We start from the raw sequence: 23541 nt of genomic DNA, 5'->3' as shown, positions 1-23541 counted from the left end.
AAGCAGGGTTTTCACCCACTTGCTGACTTTGAGCAGGCTTCATTGCAGGGGACACACTAGGCTGCCTCACCCCCTGCAGCCTCAGGTACGAACTGGCCATGGCGTCCTCTCAGCAAGGGTTGACAAGGGATTTAATTCCTTCATTCATTTACTCATTCACTTAGTCATTACTGTGCACCAGGGCTGCATTATGACTTTTGTGGGCTGTGGATATTTTGCTTTTGTGGGCTCCTTCCTCTATAAAAGCATATTTAAAATTATATTTTATGACTGTGTTAGTATGAGAATGACTACAATCCAGGCTTGATTCATCATTATACAAAAATTATTACTACACTTTTCTTCTGATTTAAAAAAAATATTCAAATAAATGAACTTATTTAGAAAACAGACTCACAAAGAAAACAAACTCATGGTTACCAAAGGGCAAGGGAGGGATAAATTGGGAGTATGGGGTTAACAGATGCAGACTTCCATATATAAAATAGATAAACAGCAAGGGTTTACTGTATAGCACAGGGAACTATATTCAATATCTTGTAACAAACTATAATGGAAAAGAATAATGTAAAAAAGAACATAGACATGTACATATATATATGTCACTATGTATAACCAGATCACTTTGCTGTACACCTGAAACTAATACAATATTGTAAATCAACTATACTTCCATTAAAAAAATTCAAAACAAAACATTTTCTTGGGCCCCTATTGTGGGCCCTCACCATGGCCTAATGGATAAGGCAACCCTGTTAAGCGCTCACACTGTTCTAGGAGTTGCAGCCGTGAACAAAACACATTACTTGTCTTCATGGAGCTTACATTTTAGTAAGAAGCAGATGATAAACACAAGTACATTCAGCTTTCGAGTCGGTTATAACTGTTGAGAAAAGGCACATAAGGAGAATAAGGAGTGTTGAGAAGAGGTGGAAATTTAAATAGAACGGAAAGGGAAGGCTTCACTGGGAAAGTCTTGAACAAAGACACGACGAAAGCCTGGAACGAACCAGGTGTGTATTTGGTAGTAGCACTACTGAAGATGAGGAATCAGCACCAATAACAAATCCCAACCGCAAGGGTCCCTAAAGCGTCGCTCTCGGAGTTACGCATTCCCGAAGCCTATAAGCGAGGCCGAAGAAAATCACTGGAAACCAGTGCCTGCCGCTGCAATCTCCATTTTACTTCCTGGCACCAGGTAGGAAGAGTTTATTCCTCGCTCCCATACGTTTTCCGTGCGTCAGGCTAGGTGCCGGTTTTCTTCACTTCCGAGGGAACGCCACAGGGGACCGCTGGTAGGGGGAGAGGAGCAACGAGGGCCAGCCCAGGCGGGAGGAACTGAAGCTTCCAGCGATGCCCTCACTCAAGATGGCGGCGCAAGGCTCGCGCTTGGTCCCGTCAGGAGGCGCGCGTGCTTAGGCTGCATATGCGGCCAAGCGCTAGGGCAGGGGGCGGGTCTACAGAGGTAGAGGGACGCTTGCTCTGCGGCCCGGCCAGGAGTCTTCGTCGCCGCGGCTCCCGCTGCTGTCACCGTCACCACTCCCGGATTGTGGAGGGGAAGATGGAGCCGGTCACCATCGCTACCGACAGCGGGGACCGGCCGGGGGCCCCGGCGGGCTCAGGCCTGTCGGCTTCCCAGCGTCGGGCCGAGCTGCGGCGGAGAAAGCTGCTCATGAACTCGGAACAGCGCATCAACCGAATCATGGGCTTTCACAGGCCGGGGAGCGGCGCCGGTGAGAACCTCCGTTTCCCCACAGTCTCCTGCCCATCCCTTTTGAGTCTTCGGGATCATTCTTCCTTTCCCTTCTCCACCCTGCTGACCTTTTTGACCAAACCCTGCTTTCTGATCTCCCCCTCTGGCCCCGTCCCTTTGATGATATCCCCAGTTCGCACTTCGTAACCCCACGACGTTTCTAGTCTCTTTCCTCAGTTTTCCGGGGGCTCCGCCCTTAGGTTGTCTCCACCTCCGCCGCGGGCTGCGAAACTCTCGCTCCTGAGACCCTCTGCCCTGGTGCCCTTTGCCCAGTTACCCTGAGACGGCCCCCTTCCTCCTTCCCCACTCCCTCGCCTCTCTTGAAGTGCACACATTTTATCCCTAGACTGCTCTGTCTATTGTGCCCGTCGGGAAGATTGCCTGCCTTTATTTCCTTTCCAAATGCTTTCCCTTCCAGTGCATTCCCTGGCTTGTACCTTCGTTTGCCTTTTGCTGTAACTCTGTCGGCCTGCATGAGCTTGTCTTTACTGAACTGCCGCCTGGTTCTTCCTTGGATCAGAGATTCTTACGGTTAAATCCTAGTGTCTGTGTTCGGTGCTCTCCACACTGTCATCTACAGGTCTTCTTAAACAGGTGAAAAAAATTGGAGGGACCGTTCTTTAGAAACCCAACAAGTGGGACGTGCCCATCTGAGGCCTTATCTCCTAGTGTGCTGAGATTGATGTGAGTGATGTCAGGAACTGCATTTAACACTGAAAAGAGCTCCTCATTTCTCCCCCAATGACATGTACAATGAGTTTCTTAAAATTTTTTTTCATGTGAATATTTATTGAACACTCAGTATGAGCTAGTGTTCTCTAAATTTCCATTGAGCGTTGCCTTTAATATTTGGCCTTTAGTCACTGATTGCATGTTCCTTAGATCCTTGTGACTTCTGCTCTGTGGGGCTTTAGATATATAGCTCTGAACTTTTAGACAGTTTACAGGTTTGCGACTGAAAACTGCCAAGAGAGGTAAGAGCCCTATTTCAAATTCTAGAACAATCGTTAGAAGACGCATTTTCCCCTTTAATGATTAATAGTAGAATATTTATTCTTTCCTAAAGCTTCTACTTTGTTATTTTGCTTTGAAATTTTTATTTTATCTGTCATTAAAGGTTTTTTTTCCCCTTTGTTTTGTTTTAAACCGGAACAGCATCTTAAAACTGCTTAAATACCTGCTAATGGCTGCCAGATTACAGTAGGATTACGTAAACTGTAGCTGTAGTATATGCCACACCCTGTGCTGACAGGACTCTGGATTCAGAAATGTAATATTAAAAATACAGATTTAAAAAAATCTCCATCCCTGTTTTTCCCAATTTGTATAATAGCGTTATCTTCTACCTCCAAAGTTTGGGGTATGTCCTCTGAAGGAATACTCTTTTTGACATTTTGAGTGTGTAGAGGAAGGAACTAGTTTGTCTTATGAAGAACCAGTATTAAATTCAGAGGCTGTGAAGTTCTAGCTCTAGTGGCATATTTTTAAATAGTAATAAGAAAGATGTTTGCCAGTATGTAATACTTAAGTCTTCTAAATTTCTTTTCTCAGAAGAAGAAAGTCAAACAAAATCAAAGCAGCAGGACAGTGATAAACTGAACTCCCTCACCATTCCTTCAGTTTCAAAGCGAGTAGTGCTGGGTGATTCGGTCAGTACAGGAACAACTGACCAGCAGAGTGGTGTGGCCGAGGTAAAGGGGACTCAGCTGGGAGACAAATTGGACTCTTTCATTAAACCTCCTGAGTGCAGTATGGATGTAAGCCTTGAGCTCCGGCAGCGCAACAGAGAAGACCTGACAGCAGACACTGTCCAGAGGGGTTCTCGCCATGGCCTAGAACAGTACCTCTCCAGATTTGAAGAAGCAATGAAGCTAAGGAAACAGTTGATTAGTGAAAAACCCAACCAAGAGGATGGAAATACAACTGAAGAATTTGACTCTTTTCGAATATTTAGATTGGTGGGATGTGCTCTTCTTGCCTTTGGAGTCAGAGCTTTTGTTTGCAAATATTTGGTAAGAAACAGTGGAAAATGCAAATTGATTATAATAATGAGTGCTTTTGTAAGATTCATTGCCAACAGTAACTTAATATTTACTAGATTCATGTGGATGTTTGGAGATGTGTTATAAACTGCTATTCGCCTTAGGTATAGAATGAGGTGTTCTGGTTAAATACAGAGCTTGATAATAATTGCTAAAATCTTTCTACATGCTAAGTAACATTCTAAGTGCTTTACATATATTAATTCATTTAACCTCATTCTTGAACCAGGTATCATTTTTTTTAAACATCTTTATTGGAATATAATTGCTTTATAATGGTGTGTTAGTTTCTGCTTTATAACAAAGTGAGTCAGCTATACATATACATATATCCCCATATCCCCTCCCTCTTGCATCTCCCTCCCGCCCTCCCTATCCCACCCCTCTAGGTGGTCACCAAGCACTGAGCTGATCTCCCTGTGCTATGCGGCTGCTTCCCACTAGCTATCTGTTTTACATTTGGTAGTGTATATATGTCCATGCCAGTCTCTCACTTCGTCCCAGCTTACCCTTCCCCCTCCCCATGTCCTCAAGTCCATTCTCTATGTCTGCATCTTTATTCCTGTACTGCCCCTAGTGAACCAGGTATCATTTGAATCTGTTTTATAGATGAAGGAATGAAGACTCAGAGAGGTGCAATCATTTGTCCAGGGTCACACTACTAAGTGACAGCTGGGATTAAACCCAAGCACTTTGATTCCAAAACCAAAGAGTAAATTACCTACATATATAGAGATATTAATTACCACTTTTCAAATTTGAAATATTAAAATGCAGTTCCTATGGTCCTGGATGTGATGTAATTTTTTTATGGTTCAGAAGGCATTCTGCATTTTATAGTGTAGTACTATCATAGGAGCAGTCCATTTTTTGTTGTACCTTCATATGCCATGGCTGTTCAGTGAAAGTTGGGATTTATTGGTCCTTTGTTTCATAGTATGTGGAGGAAAGAAGAAAAGCGTAACAGTGTCTTGCTCTTTGAGGTGTTTCCATTCAGTAGACATTTTAAGAATACCTACCAAATACCAGCCACATTAAGTAAATTTTCAGATAATTAAGGTTTATGTTATTAAGAAAAAAAGTTTTTATTATTATTATTTTTAAAATTTATTTATTTTATTTATTTATTTTTGGCTGTGTTGGGTCTTGGTTGCTGCACGCGGGCTTTCTCTAGTTAGGGCGATCGGGGGCTACTCTTTGTTGCGGTGCACGGGCTTCTCATTGTGGTGGCTTCTCTTGCTGTGGAACACAGGCTCCAGGCACGTGGACTTCTCTAGTTGTGGCTCGCGGGCTCTAGAGTGCAGGCTCAGTAGTTGTGGCTCATAGGCTTAGTTGCTCTGCGGCATGTGGGATCTTCCTGGACCAGGGCTCGAACCCGCGTCCCCTGCATTGGCAGGTGGATTCTTAACCACTGTGCCACCAGGGAAGCCCAGAAAAAAAGTTTTTAAAAGTCTGTTTTTTTAATGGAAATTCCCATCTTTTAAAAAAAAAAATTAATTTATTTTTGCCTGCATTGGGTCTTTGTTGCTGCACGTAGCCTTTCTCTAGTTGCGGCAAGTGGGGGCTATTCTTTTTTGTGGTGTGCATGCTTCTCGTTGCGGTGGCTTCTCTTGTTACAGAGCGTGGGCTCTAGGCACATGGACTTCAATAGTTGTGGCACGTGGGCTCAGTACTTGTGGCTTGCAGGCTCAGTAGTTGTGGCACACAGGCTTAGTTGCTCCACGGCATGTGGGATCTTCCCGGACCGAGGCTCGAACCTGTGTCCCCTGCGTTGGCAGGCAGATTCTTAACCACTGTGCCACCGAGGAAGTCCCTAAAAGTCTATTTTTATGCCAGTTTTTTCTTAAAGAGAATCTGTTGAACAGATTTGATTTTTTTTTTCCTGATGATAAATTGGCATCATAGCTTTCAGCGTTTAGTGAGATGTATAGCTACTTTTTTTGTCTTATCTAAAGGGCTCTGTACTTCCATGCTTTTAAAATTATGTCCTATTTTTGTACCTCATTTCGTGTGAGGTTTTTTGGCTTTCTGGGTGTTTTTTTTGCTGTCAGATTTTCAGCTATTAATCACTGCTCTCACTATTCTTCCATCTAGTAATATTTGCTCCTTCACTCCCTATTTTAACTTTAGAAATAAATGTAAATTAGGTATTATTTTGATCTTTTCTGTTTTATTGTGTGAGAAGTGAGATAACCAAGCCATTTTATCTATAATAAAAACACCTCGTCATTTGAGGGCCAGAGATGAATTCATTCCTTGCCCTGAAGTGTGAGTGAGGTATGTATGGCATCTCTTTTGAGTATTGAGCCTTTTAGGTATGCTTTCAAACTGTCAGTTAATTACTTCTAGATGAGAGAGATGTTACTGCATGATGATTATACATCAATCACCGCTGAGAAGTTACCTTTTAAATTATTTAAAAGATAAGTTTTTAAGAGAGAGGGAATTTTGGAGGATGTTGATAGAATGTGACTTGAGAAACATGTTTTATGTTAAGGAAATCAAATCTCTTTATTTTTGTCACTCTTTTGCAGAAACAATCCTTTCAGCCACTAAAATTAAATATTTTATTACAGTTTTTTTGCTTGGAATTTTATAACTGCTGTTAGTTTGATTTATTGTGATTTGAATGATTATGTTGGAAATATGTAACTTTATCTTCTGTCTTCACAGTCCATATTTGCTCCATTTCTTACTTTACAACTTGCATACATGGGACTATACAAATATTTTCCTAAGGTAAATTAAAATTTTTTCTGAATTATGGTGATATATTTAGATTGATTAACAACTAGATGATTTTAAGAACTTAAAATTATTTATACTTATGGTCTGAATCAGTGCTATTCAAAGAGTGATTGGCTCACAAGTGCAGATCTTCAAACTATTTGTTTCTGTTTGTAATAAGTTCAGTTCAGAAAGTGAGTAATTAGAAACTTGTATAGCAATATGACATTGCCATAACATTTTTATCATATTTTACAAAAATGTTGGTCCACCATGGAATAGGGGAAAACCCTCATGACAGAGTTTGAATAGTACTTGTCTAAGAAAGTGTTCAACTTAGTTACTTAGTAAGTTTAGTAATACATTTTGTTTTTAACAAAGGAAGTTATTTTTAAAATGGGTTCAGTTATCTTACTGTGCTCCTTACTGAACACTTAATGACAGCGCGCTTTATCTTTAATGCCAAGGGTCTGATATTTGTAAGAAATATTTGGCCACACTTACAGAGCAGAATCATGGGGAGTATCAGTGTTTATCTGGTCAGCTTGACTCCAATTATGCTATACAGTTTTATGGAACTTGCCTTGCCATTAGAGAAGATAACCTTACTTGTGTAATTGAGTTTTTGTGTGAGATTTTTGCTTAAAAATGGCTACTTTACTGTTTGCTTAGTCATTTGTAATGCACTGATAGACCTCATGTGTGTGTTTAATGGGTTTGAAACATATTTTTGAGGGGTCAAATAGTCAAATCCACAAAGTAAAAGAGTAAAGAAAGGTATGTAATTTTATTTATTTATTATTTTATTTTTAAAATAAATTTATCTATTTATTTATTTTAGTTCTGGCTGCTTTGGGTCTTTACTGTGTGCGGGCTTTCTTTAGTTGTGGCGGGTGGGGGCTACTCTTCATTGCAGTTCACGGGCCTCTCACTGCGATGGCTTCTCTTGTTGCGGAGCACCAGCTCTAGGTGCGCGGGCGTCAGTAGTTGTGGCGTGCAGGCTCAGTAACTGGCTCGTGGGCTCTAGAGCGCAGGCTCAGTAGTTGTGGCGCACGGGCTTAGTTGCCCCGCGGCACGTGGGATCTTCCTGGACCAGGGCTCTAACCCGTGTCCCCTGCACTGGCAGGCGGATTCTTAACCACTGTGCCACCAGGGAAGCCCTGTAATTTTATTTTTTAATTAAAACTTTTTTTATGATATAGATGTATATTCATTGATCCCCTCCAAAAATGTAATTTTAATTAAAGCATTTGTTAGAAATTTACCCTTGAAACACTGATTTTAGTTTTGCAATAGCAAAAGTTTGGAAACAACCTAAATGTCTACTGAAAAGTGACTAGTTAAAAAAAAGTATGGCCTATCCATTCAGAATGATAAAGGTCTCCATGTACTGATAATGTTAAGCTCGCCAAGAAATATTAAGATATAAAAATACAGAATAACATCTATAGTATACTCCTTTTTTTTGTAAAAAGGAGGAAAATCGTATGTATTTCATTTTGCTTGTATATGTGTAAAGAAACTCTGGAAGAATATTACATGAAATTTTTAACGGTGGTTATTTGTGATAGAGTGTGTGTTGGTTACTAGGTAAATGGGGAGAGAAAAGGAAGGGAGATTACTGTATAATTTTCTTTCAACAAAATATTTTGTTGTTAACAGGTTTCAACAGAAAAGTTGAAAGAATTGTGCAGTGAACACCCGTTTATGCTTACCACCTAGATTCTGTAGTGAACATTTCATTATATTTATCATATATTCACCCAATTTTCTATCCATTTTCAATACATCTTTTTTTAATACATCTTTTTTCTTGATGCATTTCAAAGTATGTTGTAGATGAAGACATCAGTATATTTTACCCCTACACATTTCAGTTTATATATATATATATATATACACACACACAATTCAGTGTTTCTTTATGGTTATTTTTCGTTATTTTGAGGTAAAATTTTCATACGGTGAAATGCTCAAGTCTTTATTATACCATTTAATGAGTTTTGACAACCCGTGAAACCCAAATCCTTTAAGATTTAGAACATTACTGTCAGGAAGTTCCATCATGTCCTTTTCCAGGCAGTCCCAACCCCTGCACCATGAAGGTCTGATTTTCTTTTTCCCACTGTAGATTAGTTTTGGTTGTTTTAGTACTTATTTTAAATGGGATCATTCCTGTTTGTACTTCTTTGTGCAAGGCTTCTTTCATTCAGCATCATATTTTTGATATTCATCCATATTGTTGAGTGCATAAGTAGTTCATTCTCTTTCTCTCTCTCTTTTTTTTTTTTTTTTCCTGAGTAATGCTCCAGTTGAGTGAGTGTATCCATTAATTTGTCTAATTACCTATTGCTGGACGTCTTGGTTGTTTCCAATTTTTGGTTAATATGTCTAAAGCAACAAAGAACTTTCCTGAGTGGGTTTTTTTGTGGACATAGGCTTTGATTTCTCTTGGGTAACTATAGCTTTTTATATTTAAAATGTTTTGAACCATGTGATTGGATTTGGTGATACCAAATCAATAAATTAAATGAAAATTCAGCCTTGAATCTCTTAAAGAATGAGACTAGAAAATTATATTAGGAAATAAATGTTCAGTGATATTCTGCTGCATATGTAAACAAATGTGAATTCGTTTGGATGGCAATTAGGGCTGACTCTACAGAATGTTCCTTTGATTCTGTTACAAATTATTCACTGTCCTCCAGTACACCTATTACTCTTCTGACTTTTGTTGTCATGAGACTTAACCTTATAATAAGATTTATCTTCTCACTTTTGCTCATCTTAATCTTGCTCATTCTTAAAGGCCTGTTTTTAATTCCACTTCCTTCTGAAATCCTTCCCTGTGCTTTACTTATACGTAAAAACCCTGGAGTAATTTCTGTCTCCTTTGAGCCACTATAGCACACGTCATCCATGTCATTCATTTAGCAATTATTTATGTCCTGTCTGGTAATGCTTTTCCTGTTTTTGTCTTGAGCTTTTGTATGTATCTTAAATTATTATTTATATCTTGCCTCCAAGATAAGACTTTTTTTAAAAACTTTTGATAGCAAGAATGGTGTCTTTTCCCTATTGCCTAGCAGTTTGCTGCTTTACATATTATATGCTCAGTAAATGTTTCTTCATATATTATTGATTGATATTTTGAAACTTCATTAACAGTTTTGAAATCAGTTAGGCAAAAATAGCAGCACTGATGTTTTTATAGAGCTTAAGTAGTCTTCTGAAAGCTGTAAGATTTATTGAAGTCTTTCTCTATGCAGGGTGAAAAGAAGATAAAGACAACAGTGCTAACAGCTGCGCTTCTGTTATCCGGAATTCCTGCTGAAGTGATAAATCGATCAATGGATACTTATAGCAAAATGGGCGAAGTTTTCACAGATCTCTGTGTCTACTTTTTCACTTTTATCTTTTGTCATGAACTGCTTGATTATTTGGGCTCTGAAGTACCATGAAGCCTGCAGAACTCAGAAAGAGAAGCTTACAAAAAAAATTTCTCTTCTATATTGCAGTGACTCTAAAGGAAACATATTGGTTTACACCTTTATGAAATTCTTTTACTTTTTGAGCTTTTAAAACCACTTGATTAGGAATGGAATGGCAGGTTCCCTGACTGGAAAGGGTTGAGTTTGTATTAATACTGATGTGAAGATTAGAGTACCAATGTCAGTAATCGATTTTTCTTGTTTAATTAGAATTCCTAGTCTACACCTTTCCCTAACTTCTCAGATTTGTAATTCCTCTTTGAGAGCTGAGCTAGTGCTTTAAGGAGAGCAGATGAATGTTGTCTCAGCCAGTCCCAAGGACTGAATCTTGTATTTGTATTGTTCTGTCCTGAGAAATGGAGCCATCTTAAAAATAAAATGAAAGAAATTGAATTGTCTAGTGTTAAGTTTGCACATTTTAATTTATAATGGCTGAATAAGGTAGCCAATTTTATCTTTTCTCGTTGAGTCAGTATCTTAATTTTTTTTTTTTTTTGCGGTATGCAGGCCTCTCACCCCGTGGCCTCTCCCATCACGGAGCACAGGCTCCAGACGTGCAGGTCCAGAGGCCATGGCTCACGGGCCCAGCCGCTCCGCGGCATGTGGGATCCTTCCGGACCAGGGCACGAACCCGTGTCCCCTGCATCGGCAGGTGGACTCTCAACCACTGCGCCACCAGGGAAGCCCCAGTATCTTAATTTTTATTCCAGCATAAATATTTAATGGAGGAAATGATTAAGATTCATACATGTGAAATTAAAAGGTATTTATGAAATCTTTATTAATTTTAATTTATGAAAAATTTTATTACCAAACTCAGAATTGGAAATTTTTACTTTTGAGTTTTAGATTTTCAGAAGTATGTTTTTTAAGCAATAGGCATAGAATGATTAGATATAAAAATCGAATTTGAAGAATTGATTGAAGTATTCAACCCAATAGCATAAATACTCTTTTAACTAATGTAGTAACACTGTCATATTTGGAAGGTTTGACTTAAAAGAGTATAAAGCATAAGTTTTTTATCACTTGGTATTATATTTCACTAGTTTTTTTGTATCGTCTGTTTGATTAATTCTTGTGATATAGACTTTTTTTTTTATTACTCACAAAGTTTTTTTATTTTGAACCACAGTGATGGAGAGTAAGTATAACAATTTGTCTATTCGTTTGACTTAGGGTAAGAGTACAAGCACACATTTTTCCTAATTCCATACAAATCTAATATGCAGAGGATTGGATAGTATTCTTGAATTTGTCACACTCTCCCCAATCCCTGGGAAGACACTAGGGGTTTTCAATTGCACATTTTATTTCTTCCATTTTGTCACTTTACACATGCAAGTTTTAGTAATTGTAGGTCATTATCAAATTTATTTCAAAGAGAAGACATGAGTATTTGCTTAAGCATGTTGAATAATGTCAAATGGAAATGCAGGTTTATTAGTGTTTGGAATAATTAAGAGGAATTTTTTTTACTTAGAAATTTCAGGGATTTGAAATGTTTATGAGTTAAAACTAGATTGACAGGGCTTCCCTGGTGGCGCAGTGGTTGAGAGTCCGCCTGCCGATGCAGGGGACATGGGTTTGTGCCCCGGTCCGGGAAGATCCCACATGCCGCAGAGCGGCTGGGCCCGTGAGCTATGGCCGCTGAGCCTGCGCGTCTGGAGCCTGTGCTCCGCAACGGGAGAGGCCACAACAGTGAGAGGCCCGCGTACCGCTAAAAAATAAAAAAAAAAAACGAACTAGATTGACAAGGATGGTTGTTGAGGATCTCCCTGGTGGTCCAGTGGTTAAGACTCTGTGCTTCCACTGCAGGGGGCGTGGGTTCCGTCCCTGGTCTGGGAGGTTCCTCATGTTGTGAAGTGCAGCCAAAAAAGAAAACAACAACAAAGGATGGTCGTTGAGAGGTGACATCTTTGGCTATAGATTTTTAGTCTTATTAGCTGTATAAACAGATGTGTGTACACACAGTTGGTGTAAAAATAGCAAGAGGGTTATGAGATTCAGAGGTAGGTTAGTTAGAATCAAAATCTGCTTTGGAAGCCAGGGCAGTTTGCTAAATAAGTGATGTATTGGAGACATAGTAGACTATAATTACTTCTTTCACCTCTGCTAATAGATAAAAGTAGTTTCTTCAAGGACATAGAAATGCTGTGAACTTACTGTAAATATGCTGTGGGCACAAAAAGCCAGTTAGAATTGTCACGTGAATATGTTCTCTTAAAAGGGAGTTAGAGGTACTTCCCTGGTGGTCCAGTGTTTAAGATTCTGCACTCTCAGTGTGGGGGGCTGGGGTTCGATCCCTGGTCAGGGAACTAGATCCTGCATGCATGCTGCAACTGAAGATCCTGCATGCTGCAACTAAAGACCTGGGGCAGCCACTAAATAAATGAATATTAAAAAAGAAAATAAAACTATTTTTTAAAAAAAGGGAGTTAGAAATGAAGTATCTTGGAAAGAGCTCTGGCCTGGGTATCAGATGCCTGGGTTCTGGTTCCAGTTTAGATTCCAAGAAGATTAGTGATCTGGGATTAAATTTGTTTCCCATGTCTCAGTATTCTCCCTTAAAATCAAGAAATTTGAGTAAGTGATTTGAAAAATCTGTTCCAGCTATATCAATTTTTGCATGGCGTCATCCAGTTCCTTGGCTTCAAATACCGTATACAGAAAGTCCCTGAGTTAGGGTGGTTTGACTTACAAGTTTTTGACTTTATGTTGGTGTCAAAGTGACACATTCGTTAGAAACCGCGCTTTGAATTTCGAATTTTGATCTCTTCCTGGGCTAGCCATCTGCAGTATGATACTCTATAGTGACGCTGGGCAGTGGCAGAGAGCTGCAGATCCCAGTCCATGATGATCCACTTAAAACTGTTCTGCTTTTCACTTTCAGTATAATATTCAATAAATTACATGAGATATTCAACATTTTATTATAAAATAGGCTTTGTGTTAGATGATTCTGCCCAACTGCAGGCTAATGTGTGTGTTCTGACACGTTTAAGGTAGGCTAGGCTAAGTTATTTTTTATTTTATTTTTTATTTTTTTTAGGCTAAGTTATGATGGGTAGGTTAGGCATATTAAAATGCATTTTCCGCTTGCAGTATTTTAAACTTAAGATGGGTTTATCAGGATGTAATCCCATCCTAAGTTGAGGAAGATCTGTATTATACATTCTATAAAGTGCTTATGACCCTTATCTCTCCAATCTCTATTTCTCCTTTGAACTCCAGACTCATATATTTCCTTTCAGCCATTATCTCCTTCTGGATATCTGGTAGGCAGAAACACTGATTTTCTCTCCTTTTCCCACCAAATCTGCTGCACCCAGGCCTTTTTCATCTCCACAAATTCACCACAATCCAGAGTAGCTCGGATCAAAACCTGGGAGTCATCTTTATTCCTCCCTTACCCTTGCAGTTCACATCCATTTTATCAATTAGTGTTTGGAAAGCTGCCTGTGGAATACATCCAGAATCTGACCACTTGTCAGTGTCTCCACACTCCTTACCTTCAGCCCTCATACAAGCAATTTACAATGGCTCTCATACCTGACCCTCATTGGTGTCCATTCTGTCATATATTGGCTCAGGCCTTCCTTACTCGGCATGGTCTGCCCTGCAGCCACAGGTGGGCAATAAATCACAGAGGAAGAGCAGAAGCCAGTCTTAGAGTCTTAAACTCGTTGGTTTCATTTTTTAAAAATTCAAATTTATCGAGGTAAGATTTACATACAATAAAACACACCAATTTAAAGCATACAGTTCAGGGAACTCACTGGCCGTCCAGTGGTTAGGACTCCACGCTTCCGCTGCAGGGCCCCCGGGTTGGGGAACTAAGATCCCGCAGGCTGTGGGGCACGGCCAAAAAAAATAACAATAAAATAAAAATAAAGCGTACAGTTCAATGAATCTTGACAAACATCCATGCAATGACTGCCACAGTCAAAATATGGAACTTTTCTATCATCTGTATGTGTAAGAACATAAAATAGTACAGAAGCACGTAAAGTAAGTGAGAGCCTGTCCTCAACGCCTTTACAGCTTTCTGCTAAAACAACATTGCAGCGTAAGTTCCACTAGGCGAGTCGTTCTTCGCCTTGACCGGACTGTACTTCAGAATCACCTGGGAAGCTTTAAAATTCCCAGTGCACTGGAAGCACTCCAGACCAATCAGATTAGAGTATCAGAATGGAACACACGCATCCGTATATGTATTTTTAAGCTCCCAAGCGCAGGCAGTGTTGAGAACCATAATCTTGTGTAACGTATTTTTAGCTCTTCGTCCTCTTCACCAAGTTAACTCCTATTCAGTCTTCAAATCATACCTCAAAGGTCACTTCCTTAGGGAACTCTTTTTCTGAACCCCTTTCCTATGGTAGAATCTCTTTTCTGTTATATTACATCTGCTTGTGTTTTTGTTAATGCCTATGTCTGCCACGCGATTGAAAGCTCGTTGGAAGGTAGAACATGCCTGACACGTAACAATATGTTTAAATGAATGCACGTAGAAATGATGAGAGTGAATGGAGATGTTTGTAGCATCGCTTAGATGTCATTACACTTCCTGGGGCAGCTCGGGGTTGCTTATGGCGTTTCAGTGCCCCCTGTAGGAAAGACCCTCCCAGGGCTTGCATGGCGGCCGAGGCACCACCCTCTACCGCACCAAGGCGCGGGGGCTTCCGCGGCTGTGCAGGGAAAACCCGGCCGAGGCAACCTCTTTAGGCGCAGCCGGCACTGTGCGGCCTCCAGACGAGAGGGGCCGCTGTGGAACGATAGCCGCTTCCGGCCTGCTTTTTCCTTCCTCCTGCCTCTGGCGCCAGCACGTCCTGTTTTCGTTGGCCGCGTTCGGATGGTGGCTACCGCTGTGGCTGCTGCAGCTTGTTAGTGCTGTTCCTCGCCCGGCGTGCTGAGGGTTGTGCGGCCTCCTACTTTGCCCGGTTCTCCTGCGCGTGATCCCGAAGGGCGCCGCTTTCCCGCGGCCTGCGGCATGGGCCGGGAGTCACGGTGAGGCGGCGCGCTGGGCGGGCGAGCGGGCGAGTCCCTTCCTCAGGCGGGATCGAGGTGGCCGCGGGGCCGGGCCTGGCCCGGTGCGACCCCACGTGCGGCCAGCGCTGCCCGCGGCTACTAGAGGGGCTGGGGGACCTCGGCTGAGGCAGTGGGTGTGCTTGGGTCGGCGGCGGGCACAGGGTTCCCTTACACGGCCATCGGCCGGTTCGAGCCCTTGGAGCGGGAACACACCTCCGGGACGTCAACTACATCCCGCCATTTCCGCGGAGCTTACCCGTATCGCCTTAGTCAATAGCGACCTTAGTTGAATTTCTCACCACTTCGCGTTTGCAACATTTCTTTGGCCCCTGTCGCTCTCTACTTTAGTTTTTTGTGCGCGTGTGGTATTTTCTTAATTGAAAGGAGCGTGTGGCCAAACATTTTTACATCGCCTTCAATACTACGTGACTAGGTTTGTTTTGGACTACAGTAAATGCTTGTTGCATGGGCGTTTATTTCGCAGATAGATTTAAAATGTCTTTGTTATGTGTTTTTTATCCTTTTTAAACTGAGAACTGGGAGGTTTTATTAGAACTCTGATATCTCTTCAACATTTCAGATTGTTACCTGGTTTGGGACCTTGAGATTTTTATCTTAAATGTGCGTATTTGCTTAATGTTTAGCTGTGACTGAAAGATTTATATCTAGGATATAAATAATAAGTAAGTAAGATAATAGTAGTTTACTGAGGTATAATTAATATTCAGGGAAATGGTCAACGCTTAAGGGTAGAGCTGGTGAAATTTAGCTCATATATGAACCGTATAACCATCACCTGGATAAAGAGTATTTCCATAACTACAGAAAATTCGTGTAAAGGTCTTTTAAATGTCTGTGAAAGCATTGCTGTTCATCTGGCCACCCAGACCGGAAACCTGGAAGTGATATTTATTTGACTGATTCTTCTCTCTTGCTGCCTACATCTAATTAGATACTGCACCCAGTCACCATTCCTGCTCTCCCTGACTTAATTCAGGCTCTAATCATTTATTACTCAGACTGCTACACCTGCCTCAAGTTACCTTCCTCTGATCTTGCGCTCCCAGTTGATTCCACACTGCAGCCAGAGTGACACTTCTGAAATTAACATAAGATTATGTCATTTCCTTGCTTTCATGTCTGTTGGTTCTTACTGCTTCCAAGATGAAGTGAGACTCTTCAGCACAGCCTTCAGGGCCCTTCCCAAGAAGGTCCTTTCTATGTCTTCGGCCTTCTCCCCCACTTTTCTGCCTTGCCTGGCTTGTGTACTAGATTTGCTGTTGCACTTGACATTTAATTAGTCATTAAAATATCCAGAGTTTGACACTTCTCAACAATTCTACACGAGACATTCTGATCCAAGTCAACGCTGTCTCTTACTTGGACGATTGCTGTAGCATTCTACCTGTTTTCCCTGCTTCTGTCCTTGCCTTTGTTTGGTTTGTTCTCCCCTCAGCAGCCAGAGTAATGCTTTAAAAATAGTAGAGAGGTTATGTCACGCCTCTGCTTAAAATCTTCCAATAGTTTCTCATCTTTTCTCAAAGTAAAAGAGAAAGTCCTTATAATGGCCTATAAGGCTCTCCACATTTGGCTACCATGCTGTACCTCTGACCTCATCTCATGACACTTTCTCTCACTCATTCAACTCCAACCACATCTGGTTCCTTGCTGTTCCGTAAACACACCAATCAAGGTTCCTCTTCAGGGTCTTTGCACTTACTGCGCCTTTTGCCTGGAAAGTTTCTCCCTCACATATCTCCATGGTTCCTTCCTTTACTTCCTTCAAACCTCTGAAATGGCACTTTATTAGTGAGGCCTTCTCTAATCACCTGGTGTAAAGGAGCAAACTTTCTACCTCCCACTGTCTCTCTTTTTCCTTTACTTTCATCGGTTTTTCTCCGTACCACCAAATACATATTGTATACTTATTTCTTTACTTGCCTGTCCTCTCTTCCTTTACCAGAATGCAAGCTGCTTGAGGCCCAAAGGCAGGAACTTGGTCTCTTTGGCTTACTGTCCTTCCTTCTTTTTCAGGACAGTATGCTGTAGCAGAAGAGTTCATTCTTTCCCCCTACTTTTAAAAAAGTTTACGTATAAGAAGTCCTTTCAATGTTTAATCTATCTGCTGAGATTTTTTTTAGAAAATAATAAAATAAATAAATAATAAAATAATAAAATAAATAAAATGTAATAGAAGCTGTGTTTGCTAAGCTTAATCTTTAACTTAATAATCTAGCCACTATCGGAAGCGATCAGCATCACGGGGACGCTCTGGAAGTCGATCTAGAAGTCGCTCACCCTCAGACAAAAGAAGTAAACGTGGAGATGACAGAAGGTCTAGAAGCAGGGATAGAGATAGAAGGAGAGAGAGGTCTCGTAGCAGGGATAAAAGAAGATCTCGGTCAAGAGACAGGAAGCGTCTGAGGTAAGACATTAATCTCCACAGGACTCTTGATAAATTGGACCTTCTCAGCTAAATCAGGCTTCTTCAAAAATTTTGGACTAGAATTTAGTGGCCCCTTTGCAGGCCCTCTGCTTTTACCCCAGCTTGTTTGATGAGGTACAGAAGTGATTTGCCTAGAACAAGAACTTTCAAACAGTATTTTTTTTCCCCTTTCCACTGTCATTTTCAACAGTGAAGTAAAAGCTAATGTAATATGCCATCAGGGGGGTTCTAGTCTAATCCTGTCCCAAGAAAGCTGACCCCTGTCTTCAGAGCAACTGCTAGAGCTGACAGGAGAAGGAAACAGGGCAGAGCCATCTCCATACTCTGTTTGAAACTATTTTAAAGACCTTTTTTAGATTTAACCAAAGAACATCCTAATTTTTTAAAACTTGATTAAATATTCCATGGTACCACCCAAGCAGCCATAACTTCTAGAGGTAGAAAACAGTCTCTAAATAAAAGTAATCTTCCCCACACCAAAAAAAGATTTCTCATTAAAATGGGAAAGAAGACGAGGTTATACAGGTGCTGTGAACTGATCACAGAAAGAACTTTGACTTCATCTTTTTCAGACATTGGAAGGAGAGATTGCAAAAGTGTCACCTGGTACTTAGGGAAAATATTCACTCGTAACAATGTGGATAACACTAACTTATTCAATTTTATATTATGTGGTACCAGGAACAGTTTCATACAATTCAGTCAAGTACTTGTTAAGTGAAATTGGTCGTAAAAGATTTGGTCTTTGACTTTTTGGTGTGAAAGAATCACAAGATTTTAGAGCAAGAAGGATTTTGAGATTATTTGGGGAAGTCTCCATATTTTACAGATGAGGAAACTGAGACCCAGAGAGTTGATCTGCCCTATGTATGTCACTAATTAGTAGTACCAGGGTAGAAATTCTTGTCTCCTAATTTTCATATCTGTGATCTTTCCACAGCCCCATTCTGCCCATCCTTATACTTAGGTTTCAGCTGTCTTTGAAATTTAGATTTTCTGCTATAGGTCATAAATTTCAAACAGCTCTTGTTACATATTTCCTCTGTTTTTCAACAAACATCGCTTTGAAATTAGTATCATTTATTTCATTGACCGCTTGTAAGGACTGGCTTTACTTGTTCCCTGTTTAGCTGATGTGATAGTTAATTGAAATCTGTCTTTAATAATGGTAATAATTAAGAAGCTTCTTTCAACATGAGGCAGAACCATGGTCTGAAGTAGACGTTCCACTTGGTCATAGAATAAATGAAGTGTCCCCTTTCAGGCGTTCCAGAAGTAGAGAGAGAGATCGAAGTCGAGAGCGAAGAAGATCTCGAAGTCGAGACAGGAGACGTTCGAGGAGTAGAAGCCGGGGCCGGAGATCCCGATCCTCCAGTCCTGGCAATAAAAGCAAGAAAGCTGAGAATAGGTAGGTTGGGAACTGTCTCTCTTCCCTACAGTTTTTTAAAAAAATCTTTATAAATACTGAGTTTGGCTGCTGCCGTGAGCTGTTAGCTGAATTATTTCAATAGATTATAAAGCTTGTAATGCTTTTAGAAAATGCTAGATTCTATTAGTTTTAACACTCATAATGCATTGTTCTTTTATTTAATATCTGCTATTAATGGTCAGAAATGCATTTTATATACATCTTTGTGGGAACTATGTTTTTTCCTTTGAAATTATTTTCTTGGCATTTCCAATGTTGATTGACAAATAACTTTTTTACTTATGGTGTGTATTGCTGATTTGCTATTCATAATGGGTGAACTTTGCTTTTGTAAGTTAAATGTACCTGTTTCCTTAAGATGTCAGTACCATTCAATTTTGAGATATTATTTATGTCTATTAGACATAATACATTTACTCTTTTTGTTTCTCTTGTTAGTGGTTTGTTCTTTGCCATTATTGTTTCTAAAGTGGTGTCATGGGATGTATGGATTTGTTCTGTTTGCTCTGTTTTCTCCATATTAGTTAATGAGGATTTTTTCCATGTCATTTATTTTACTTTATAAATTTTACTTTTATTTTGTCAAGGTCAGTGTAATAATGCCCATTGGGATTATTTTAAATTTTAAAATATAAATTCAGAGAAATGAGTGAAATATAAACATGCAGCTTATTAAATAATTATAAAGCAAGATCCATGTAACTGCCACCAAAGTCAAGAAATAGAACATTTTCTGTACCCCCAGGAAGCCTTCCATGTCCCTTCCCTAACCCAGCTCCCTCCTTCCCTATATAAAGACACTCCTGGGGACTTCCCTGATGGCACAGTGGTTGAGAGTCCGCCTGCCAATGCAGGGGACATGGGTTCGTGCCCTGGTCCGGGAAGATCCCACATGCTGTGGAGCGGCTGGGCCTGTGAGCCATGGCCGCTGAGCCTGCGCATCCAGAGCCTGTGCTCCGCAACGGGAGAGGCCACAGCAGTGAGAGGCCCGCGTACACACACAAAAAAAACCACTCCTGACTTTTGTGCTAGTAATTTGTGTCCTAATTGTTTCCTTATAGTTTTACCACCTGTGTGTATAACTGGAAAAAGAATAGTCTAGATTTATATGTTTTTTAACTTTACATGAATGAGTCTTGTCTTCTTTTGCGTTTTTGCTCAACATCGAGAGTTATCTGTGTTGCTCATAACACTAGTTTATTCTTATTGCTGAACACTATTCTGTGGTATAAATATACCACTATTTATTTATCCATTCTACTGAGATGGATGTTTGGGTTGTTTTAACTTTGGGGCTATTATGAACATTTTTGTATATATATCCTAGTATACATGTGTATGAGTTTCCCTTGGGTATATATATATATATAGGAGTGAAGTTACATGGTCATAGAATAAACATAGCTTCATTTTAACTAAGTAATCCAAAATGCTTTCCAAGGAGTTTGTACTAATTATACTTCCAGCAGTATATGAGAATTGTATCCCTCCATACCCTTGCCAGTATTAGGTATTGTCAGTCCTTTTGATTTTTGTTTATTTGTTAGACATGTAATAGCAATATCATTATGGTTTTAATTTGCATTTCCTTGATTACTAATGAAGTTGAACACTTTTTTGTATGTTTCTTGGTCATTCAGATTTCCTTTTTTCTAAAGTACATGTTTAAATGTTTTGCTCATTTTCCTATTGGGTTGTTTCTGTCGTTAAAACTTGATTTATAGGGGGGTTTTGTTTTTAAATATTCTGGATAGTTGTTTTTTGTCATTTATTTGAGGGGCAGATATATTACTCTGGTTTGTCTTTTTACTCTGTAATGATACTTTTGAGGAACAAAGACTTAAGAAAGAAGAAACATTCATAAAATGAAGAAAATTAATAAGATGATTGAGGAAAACCTGACAAGGGCAGTGTGAAAAAAGATTATAGGCTATACTCAGTCTAAACATAAAGGATTAGCATGCTGCTTTTAACAATATATAAAAAAGATAATACAATCATAAACTAGTTGGATTTATTCCAGGAATGGAAGGTTAGTTTAACATTGGAAAATCAATCAGTATGATCCTCTACATTAATAAGATTCAAGGAGAAAAGTCTTGGTTATCTAAGTAGATTCAGGAAAAGCATCTTATTAACTTCAACATACATTGATGTTTAAAAGTTCTTAGCAGACATGAATAGAAAAGTATTTGATAAGCTGATTATAAAATTAGGAATGCAAAGGGCATAAACACTTTTGAAGAACAAGTTATGAGGGCTTGCACTACCAGGTATCAAGACTTGTCATAAAGTTATAGAAATTAAGAGTGTTGCTTTATTGTAAGGATAGACAAGTAGATCACTGGAACCATATAAAGAACTCAGAATCAGATCCACGCATATAAGGTCATTTGATAAATGACAGTGGTGACATTGTAAATAGTAGGAAAAAGATTTTCCAATAAATGGTGTTAGGGACATTTGCTCTCCTTAATAAAATAGGACCGGCTACCTCATTCTGTGCGCAAAAAGCATTTCCAAACAGATTAAAAACCAAATTAGATGGCAAAGCTATAAACTTTTTAGGAGTTTGTACTAGAGAATATCTTCTTTACCTCTAGAGTATCTTCATCAAAGTTGGAAAAATTTCTAAGATGCTTTAAAAAGCACCAATCATAAAGGAGGGAAAAAGGTCAACTAATTTGATTACATTACAATTAAGGGATTTTATTCATTATTAGATGCCCTAAGTAGGGTCAAAATGCAAGCCTATTGGGATTTTTTTTTTTTTGCGGTATGCAGGCCTCTCACTGCTGTGGCCTCTCCCATTGCGGAGCACAGGCTCCGGACGCGCAGGCTCAGTGGCCATGGCTCACGGGCCCAGCTGCTGCGCGGCATGTGGGATCTTCCTGGATCGGGGCACGAACCCGTGTTCCCTGCGTCAGCAGGCGGACTCTCAACCACTGCGCCACCAGGGAAGCCCCGCCTGTTGGGATTTTAAATATTATTACATACATCAGTTGTCCTGTAGACTATTAATGTCTTCGTGTATTTCTCCATTTGTTAAATTTTAATTTTGTTATTTAAATTTTGTAATTATTTTTATATGCTGTGTCCAGTTTTCCTTTGGTCAATTTCCAGATATCTAATAATATTTGCAGTTAGTTTCATGGGATTAATTCTTCATTTTATTTCCAAAGTGTTTATTAATGGTATATAAAAATTCAGTTGACTCTTACATAAAAAGTAAAATACAAGTCTAAGTATTCTAAAATTAATGTTTCCAAAAACAAATAGATGATGTCCCTCTCTGTCTCTCTCTTTTTTGGTAGGTCTAGGTCCAAAGAGAAAACAGATAGTGGGGAAAGTTCTAAAGAGAAGAAAAAAGACAAAGATGACAAAGAGGATGAAAAAGAAAAGGATGCCGGTGTATGTTTACTAACATAAGTAATCGTATAATATCAAATTTGTTCCTGTAGTGACAAATTCTTGTTTTTTAATGCTGTGTGTTTTATTTTTAAGTAGATGATAATAGATTTGTAAAATAAACAGGTAAAATAATAGTTGTCCCATGAGAAAATTTTTCAGAAAAAAGTTGCATATCTATACAAATTATCTAATTTTATGTGCAAAATGTGATCATACTATATGCACTATTCTGTGCCTTGCTTTTTGTCACTTTTAAATTATGAATTATTTTATCAATATGTAAGGTCTTAAGAGTAATAAATAGCAGTATACGAACTATCTAACTTAAGAAGTAGAATGCCTTTCTGTTTTCATTTGTTAAATATTGGATATCTTTCTGTAGCTGCATACAGAGGTAGAGCTTGTTGTTTGTAATGCCTGCATAGTGTTTTGTTGAAAAAAAGTAGATGGATATTTAGGCTGTCTCCAGTCTGTAGTTATAAACAATGATATATTAATCCTTGTACACATGTGTTTTGTGAATATAGTATAGGGTAAATTGGTATCAGTAAAATAAATGACTTTGTCAATGGGTATATATATATAGCTTTCCCTCAGTATCCTAGGGGCATTGGTTATAGGACCCCTGCAGATACCAAAATCTTCAGATGTTCAAGTCCCTTATATAAAATGATGTAGTATAACTTACACATATCCTCCCTGCATACATTGTCATCTCTAGATTACTTATGATACCTAATATGGCGTAAATGCTGTGTGAATAGTTGTAAACATAATGTAAATGCTATGTGAACAGTTGCCAGCATGGGGCAAATTCAAGTTTTGATTTTTGGAACTTTCTGGAATTTTTTTTCCTGAATACTTTTGATCCACAGTTTGTTGAATTCTGAGGATGTGGACTCACAGACACAGAGGGCTGGCTGTATACATTTAACATTTTGATGAATAGTATCAAATTGCTCTCCAAAAAAGTTGTATAAGTTTTACTATTTTAGACATATGAAAATGTCTGCTTCTTCACATTCTTGCTAACATGGATATTTCAAAATTTAATTTTTGCCAGTGTAGTTGGTTTCTTGTTATTTTGAGTTGCATATCTTTAAATATGAGTAAATATTTTTAAGTGCTATGAACATAATGTAAACTAATAATTAAATAAGGTATTTTAAGTTTATTTACTATTTGCACTTTTCTTAGAATGTCTAGTCATATCT

General features: G+C 39.2%; 2 protein-coding genes across 2 annotated transcripts in view; both read left to right on the top strand.

The window, feature by feature from the left end:
• The first annotated feature begins 1095 nt into the window (after positions 1–1095).
• CAMLG (calcium modulating ligand) lies at positions 1096–10406 on the top strand. The gene is made up of 4 exons (XM_060008823.2): positions 1096–1733; positions 3305–3765; positions 6469–6534; positions 9792–10406. Exons 1-4 carry the CDS (start codon positions 1427–1429, stop codon positions 9981–9983), a joined length of 1026 nt encoding a protein of 341 aa, XP_059864806.1. The 5' UTR covers positions 1096–1426; the 3' UTR covers positions 9984–10406.
• A 4430-nt stretch (positions 10407–14836) lies between these two features.
• The window catches only part of DDX46 (DEAD-box helicase 46), a 61370-nt gene continuing 52665 nt past the window's right edge, over positions 14837–23541 (top strand). The window contains exons 1-4 of the mRNA XM_060008822.1: positions 14837–15020; positions 17278–17466; positions 18752–18895; positions 22231–22327. Of these exons, the coding sequence (XP_059864805.1) occupies positions 15004–15020; positions 17278–17466; positions 18752–18895; positions 22231–22327 (447 nt within the window). The 5' untranslated portion in view covers positions 14837–15003. The remainder of the gene's footprint in view (positions 15021–17277; positions 17467–18751; positions 18896–22230; positions 22328–23541) is intronic.

This window comes from Delphinus delphis, chromosome 3 (assembly GCF_949987515.2).
Source record: "Delphinus delphis chromosome 3, mDelDel1.2, whole genome shotgun sequence".
NCBI lineage: Eukaryota > Metazoa > Chordata > Mammalia > Artiodactyla > Delphinidae > Delphinus > Delphinus delphis.
This window is presented reverse-complemented; position numbering and strand designations above follow the sequence as displayed.